General features: G+C 44.3%; 1 protein-coding gene across 1 annotated transcript; it reads left to right on the top strand.

Moving 5' to 3' along the window:
• Positions 1-612: 612 nt before the first annotated feature.
• On the top strand, positions 613-5,909 carry LOC115396940 (IgGFc-binding protein-like). The gene is made up of 4 exons (XM_030103028.1): positions 613-666; positions 2,212-2,293; positions 3,289-4,434; positions 4,973-5,909. The coding sequence occupies exons 2-4, from the start codon at positions 2,233-2,235 to the stop codon at positions 5,380-5,382; spliced, it is 1,617 nt and encodes a 538-aa protein (XP_029958888.1). The 5' UTR covers positions 613-666; positions 2,212-2,232; the 3' UTR covers positions 5,383-5,909.
• Positions 5,910-6,707: the final 798 nt, after the last annotated feature.

The raw sequence follows: 6,707 nt of genomic DNA on the forward strand, positions 1-6,707 counted from the left end.
TTCATCTCGTACAACAAATTTTGAAACTGAAGTCAGGAGAGAAAGAAGCTCTTCAGATGCTGTGTTGAAACATGGAGGAAAGTTGTGCTGCGGTGTTTGTTCTGACAGTGATCGCTCAGAGGCGTGTTTCCTGCAGCTTGTCCCGCTTTGAATACCGAGTGCTTGGAGAAGGTCAGGTGTTCCCTCACAGGGAAATGTAAACAAAGAGCAGATCAGGCCAGATCAGGCAGAGCGGCGACGCTCCAAGACTCACGCTGATTTGACTGTCAAACCTCTGAGGAGGCCGACAGAGGAGACACGCCTGAAACACACCGGAAATATATCTAAGATTTATCCAAGACAGACCTGAAAAACATCGGGAACATATCTAAAACAGACCTCAAACACATCTGAGACATATTGTAAATGAACTTCTGAAATACACTTAAACCACCTCAGAGGTCAGAAACCTGATCAAGGTCATGATGAAGATGACGTTCGTCTCATGCAAAGTTCTTCCAAAAGAGCTTGAGCTTGGCTCTGACAAACTAAGGTGTGTGTGTGTGCGTGTGTGTGTGTGTGTGTGTGTGTGTGTGTGTGTGTGTGAGAGAGACAGAGAGAGAGAGAGAGAGACAGAGAGACAGAGAGAGAGGAGACATACTGTGACACGCAGCAGCTGAACAGCAGGTAAGATTCACTCTGAACTCCAAGATTGTTTTTCTCATATTAATGTTTTTTCGTGTGTGTGTGTCAGAGAAACTTTGAGTGAATTTTTTTTTCAATCTTCAGATCACCTCAGAAATGAAGATTTTATTTCACTGAAAATAAATGAAAGAAAAAAAGCCAAGAACTATTTGATGAATTCAGAATGACTCAACGCCGTCACTGTTTCCTTCAGATCTAGATCTTCTCTCTACAAATGGATTCATGTTCCGGTAGTTTCACGTATTTTCCAGCAGTATTGTGCTTGACTCTATATATGAACCTGTTGTTTAGGTGATTCCACTTCTACATAATTCAACAACAGAATGAACATTTGAAGTCAGTCAGTCAGAGAGACTGTGTAGCTCCAGAAGAGACGCAAGACAATCAGTCGTCACAGTTACATGGACCTGAAGTAATCTGATTACAGTGGAGTCATGTGTACTCTCCAGTCCAGTCCAGATCACCTATTATCTTCAGTACCAACTCTACACTGCAAAGCATGATGGGGCTGATCCATTCTGGATGCCTGATGACATCAGTCCAGTCACTTTATTCATTGATGTAAATGGAATCTGATTTATCAGTCACAAACAACAGAACCGCGGGAACAGGAAGTTCCAGGCAGAAACACAGGAGACATATTCAGTGGTGGGGTTTTTTTTTTTAATTAAAAAAACATAGTAAATGGAAAAAACTGTTTTTGGCGGGGCATTTCACGCTATTTGTTTAAAATGGAATCATGCTGATATCGTACTTTAATATAGTTAAACTTCTTCACATTAAATCAAAGTAAAAGTTTGTAGATATTTGAATGTCATCAAGTTATTTTGCAGGTCTGTCAAGCTTCAGCGCTACATTTGGTTATGTGTGACACAGGAAGGTCAGCATGCAAGCTGCAGCTTAGAGTGTGTGTGTGTGTGTGTGTGTGTGTGTGTGTGTGTGTGTGTGTGTGTGTGTGTGTGTGTGTGTGTGTGAGTGTGTGTGTGTGTGTGTGTGTGTGTGAGCTGATGAAATGAAGTTTGCCAGTGACACCTGCTGCTGCAGTGACAGTGTTACAGCCTCCTCTTCAGTTAAAAGCTCAACTCTTGATTCTTCAACCCACATTTATAAAGCAAAGAAACTTTTTCAAACATTTTATTGACCCCTACATGATTAAAACAAACTGCTGATGTGTACAGATCCAGGAAACTGGTTGATTTAGAAAAAATATCCCAACAAAACGAGGAGTGTGAGCTTCTGGAGTGTAAAACATGAATAGCATAAAACACAAACACAAGTTAAGAACCTAATACATATTCACACAAATCTGCTGACTGCTGCAGCAGCGCCCCCTTGTGGCATAAACTGTCAATGCCAGTCTCTTCACCCTGGAGCTGTGAGGGGGTAAAATGTTAACACTTTCGGTTGTTTGTGTGAAAATCTCTCCAGAATGAATTGGGAAATAGATGGGGTTGTTTTCCTGGCAGTGTGAGGGAATGAGGAATACGGTGGATAGCGCACCATGTCGACTTTGTGTTTCTTCTGCAGAGACACCGGAGATTTTGCACGATGAGTTCGACGTCCGGCCTCCTTCGGCTGCTGCCCCTCCTCCTGCTCCTGCTCCACTCAGGTGAGTTCAGCAGGTCAGGAGGTCAAAGGTCTCAGTGTAACTGATTAAATCTGCTTGAGTTCTCACGGCCAGCTCGCGTTGAAGTATTCATGATGAAAAAAATAAGACGTGAAAGACTAAACAACTAAATTTATGATAAAAAATCTACTTAAGTGTAACATAAGTGTAATTTAATAGAAGTATTTCTCCTCTTTACAGATGACTTCAGTGTCATAATGAATGTTTCCATCAGTGCATTGATCTTTTCACTGTGGTTCTCGTTTACATGACGTTTCAAGACAGAATGCCGCGTTTTAGTGTTTTCTTTTCATGAAAGTGTTATGTTTACAGGACAACAGCAGAATAATGAAAACCATGTGGTTAACATGCCAGGAAATGAGGTGGCGCTGTTGGCTGTTCTCTGTAATGAAGGCAGACCTACATGCTCAGAGAACAACATGCTACAAACGTTAAACAGTCGAGAGCCTCTGGCATCCGACAGATGATGAACTGGATGCTTTCAGGTTTGAATCATACTGACTATAGAGCTAGAATTAAAACTGAGTCACGCCGCTCCAGAGGCCACCATTCCTGTTAATGTCGGTCAACTCGTGCATGAGAAGTGGGGCGCACAACGCTCCCTCCGTCTGTCGGGGTGGAGTCACAGCGTCTCACGAAAGTTCCACCACAGGAGCCATTTCCCAGGAACGTGTCGTTTTCAGTGGAAAGGAGCACAGTTGTCATGTAAACACAAACGTTTTGCAATTTCTCTCATTTTAACGGTTGCATAATCGGAGTCTGAGTTGTCTTCATGGAGGTTAAAACAAGGAAGTGCTCAACTAGGATTCAGACATGAAAAAAGACTGGCGTATAGTAAAAAAAAGAAGAAATAAACAGCACCAACACTTGGGTACTTTCTACTGCTACACATTTGCTTTACCCTTTCCCTGCAAACAATGTTGTAGGAAAGACAATCACAAAATCAGACAAAGGATTTCTTTTTTTTTCCCCTTCAGAATCCTCAAAGTCTGAGATGCACATCGGAAAGGAATTCCTCGTCGCTTTTCCTGAGCTCATCGCCTACTATCATCCGGACAGACCCAACATCACGATCCAAGCCACCGCCCTGGGCAACGAGGCCTCTGTCACAACTGTATCCCGCCTCGACCGGCAATCAAACCAGCAGACCGTAGTGACGACCTACGATTTCATTTTTGATGAAAATCTGGAACTGGGCAAGGAGGAAATCTCCAACAGGTCTGCCAAGATCACCAGCGACAGAAACATCAGCGTGTTCGCCACCAGCCACAAGAACAACAGCATTCAAACGGCCCTCATCGTGCCCACCCACTCACTGGGCACCAAGTACTTCATCCCGGTTGTACCAACCATCCAGACTACCACCAATCCCGCGTCTGGCGTGACCATGCAGGTGACCGAGAGAAGCCCGTTCAGAATCATCATCCTCAACGCCGGGGCTGAAAACACAGTGACTGTCAAAGGTGAAGAAGAAGACAGAGTGATCGGGCTTTCGCCCTACCAGGTGGCTCAGGTCTGGTTGGATCAAGGAAATAACATGGAGGCTGTGGAGGCCACGGCGCCGGTGGCAGTCTTCTTCGGTCACCCCTGCGCCCTCCGGGCGCCATGCACCTGCGGCCCGCTCTACACCCCGTTGCCGATGGTCATGGAGGACACGTCCGATTTCCTCATCCCTCCGTTTGTGGCGGAGCCCGAGTCAGATGAAGCGCAGGTGCTCGTGATGGATGGCTCCGGGTCGTCGTCGTCCAGGCGCTACAGTCAAGATTCACCGGTGGTTAGAAAGGCCGGTGCTGCCATCCTCTACAGCCCAGGCCTGCTCCTCGCACTCATCCCAGATTCTGACTTCGCCTCCTGCTACATTGTCAGTGCCATCCCTGACGTGAAGTCCTACGTCGTGATCATGGTGAAGAAGGATGAGACTGACGGGGTCTATGTGGGAACCACTAAGGTGGCGACTGGCTGGGAGAGCATGAAAAACACCGACTACAAAGCGGTTCGTCACGATCTGGAGGATGGGAGGTCAGTCATCTGGCATGCCTACTCCAAAATGGCTGTCTACTTCATTGGCAACAATGAGGGAAACCAGTTCGGTCACCCAGCACCCATCATCAGTACCACCCCAGGTAAACCCGCCCAGCAGCTGAGCCCCTAAATAAAAACATTTTTACTGAAGTGCTTTTTAACAGACTGGATGAATCTCTGACTTCAGCTTTGTAACATTGCACTCAGGCCTGCATGGGATTGGTGCTGAACTGTTAGAAGCTGTTTTTGGGATTGGTCCAAAGCTGGTTTTTGGACTGGTTAGAAATGGGTTATAAGGGTTGTTAAAAACTGACTTTTGAGTAGATCTGAACCTCAACTTTTACATTATTTGCAAGGAAATGGATTGTTTTCGAAAAGGTTAGAAGCTGCTTTTGAACTGTTAAAAGATGGTTTTTAGACTGTTAGAAGATGGTTTTAGGACTGTAGGGATGTGGTTTATGGACTTATAGAAGGGATGAAAAATTTTCTTTCTGAAGTCGTAGTGCAGGATCGCAAACTTTGATCAATGTGAATTATTCAAGAAGCAGAGGAGATGTGTTATTGTCCGTCTGTTGGACTGATTTTTTTAAACCTGAGGACGTTTGCATGTCTCACAAGAATACATCTGTCCTTTCCCAGATTTCCGAGGCTGCGCTCTGGTCCCGGAGTCCCTTCACATTGGAAACTCAGCTGAAGGCTGGCGTGAGTCTCTGAAGTACTGCTTGGATCAGGACCTGGAGCTGATCAGCTTCATCAGCGAGGATCACGTTAATCACGTGAACAGACAGCTCGCCCAGAGCGAGCTGGGGGAACTGGCAGAGCTGTGGATCGGCATGCGGCGCAGCTCGGTGGTCGGGAGCTGGTACTGGGCCAACGACCACCCGGTCAACGTCACCTACTGGGGCGAGGACGAGCCCGGCTCGACGGAGGACGGACAGTGCGCCATGATGGGCTCGAAGAAGGACGACGACTTCATGTGGAAGGACGAGGACTGTTGCAAGAGAGCCAGACCCTTATGCATCAGCCGAGGCAAATTCATCACAGAGTAACATCTGGACCAGCCGGACCGCAGGGCGAAGAAAACCAACACACCCCAGGACTAAAGACAACCTCACAGGAGATGTAGCAACATAGTTTAACAGAATTTTAGAGACTCATTAGAATTTAAATCAGCTCCTCCTCACCAAAATGAGGAATTTCTTAATATTTTCACAGTAATTTCAATCTAATTTAGTTGACCTGAATGTTGTGTAATCTTAAAACATTTAAATTCTTCATGTTTATGATCATCTTTTCTTGAGTAGTCAAAGCTATAGGCGGATTTGTTTAGTCAATTTATTGATAAGATTTCAGGTTTTGTGTGTATGTTCTGGTGTGAGTTTAGTTTTTGTAGTGAGTTCATGTAATGAACCTTTGCTTTGTTTATTTGCCCCTCCTTCAGCAGTAATCAAATTACTTCCTGTTGCCTGTAGTGGGGTTCATTTGCAGTGAGTGTACAAACAGAATATCATTGAAAACAGAGCAGAATTTTCAATTTATTGTAAGCCTGGTTTTCATTAATAACAAATCAATAAAGGTTGTGTAATCTGTAAACGTGAGATAGCTGAATGATTGGAAATGTGAGGTGAAAACAGACACAGGCAGGGTTCAAGACGAGACCCGGACAGCAGGTGGGGCTGAAAACACACAAGGGAATCAAGAAGGATCAGGAGGATCAGGATGGAGCCCTGACAGAGAGATTCAAAATGACAGGAACTTAATAATAATAATAATGATAATAATAATAATAATAATAACAATAATAATAACAATGTTAATAATAATATCTGCAAAAATAAACTCTACAGATCTTCTTACTGATAGTTCCTCAAGGGTAATTCAGTATTTTCATGAAAAAAGCTTCATTAAAAACTTTGTGGCTTCTGTTTTACAAGGTAAAGTAATTTCATGATGCTGTGGTTGACATTGAGAAGTCGTCTGTAGAAACAGTAAATGTGACTTTGGAGGTAACTTCATAAAGTCGCACTAATTTAATGAATCAGTGATATTGTTTGATTTGGAGACTCTTTGGAGAGACTTACAGAGTTTCTCACTCCTGTGGGTTCTGGATAAAACTGATGAGGCCAGATGATATGAGAGTGTGTGAGTGTCAGGGAGGTTCAGGTGAGTGTTTCTGTACATGAGCACTCGAATACTGATGGTCTTGTGAAAGCCAAAATCAGCTCCTGTGTATTTTAGAATCAACTATTTAAAATCAAATGGTAATATACTTTACATCAACACACACACACACACACACACACACACACACACACACACACACACACACACAGGGCGACAGAGAGAGGCACCGCACACCGCAGCGCTCCGCTCC

Source organism: Salarias fasciatus, chromosome 11 (assembly GCF_902148845.1).
Source record: "Salarias fasciatus chromosome 11, fSalaFa1.1, whole genome shotgun sequence".
In the NCBI taxonomy this organism is placed as follows: Eukaryota; Metazoa; Chordata; class Actinopteri; order Blenniiformes; family Blenniidae; genus Salarias; species Salarias fasciatus.

What these genes read in the sequence shown, in the direction of transcription:
- LOC115396940 (XM_030103028.1), top strand. Translation starts at nt 2,233, where the DNA reads ATGAGTTCGACGTCCGGCCTCCTTCGGCTGCTGCCCCTCCTCCTGCTC. An exon ending in CCTGCTCCTGCTCCACTCAG is followed by an intron (nt 2,294 to 3,288) that starts GTGAGTTCAGCA and finishes TTTCCCCTTCAG; the next exon opens with AATCCTCAAAGTCTGAGATG. An exon ending in CATCATCAGTACCACCCCAG is followed by an intron (nt 4,435 to 4,972) that starts GTAAACCCGCCC and finishes GTCCTTTCCCAG; the next exon opens with ATTTCCGAGGCTGCGCTCTG.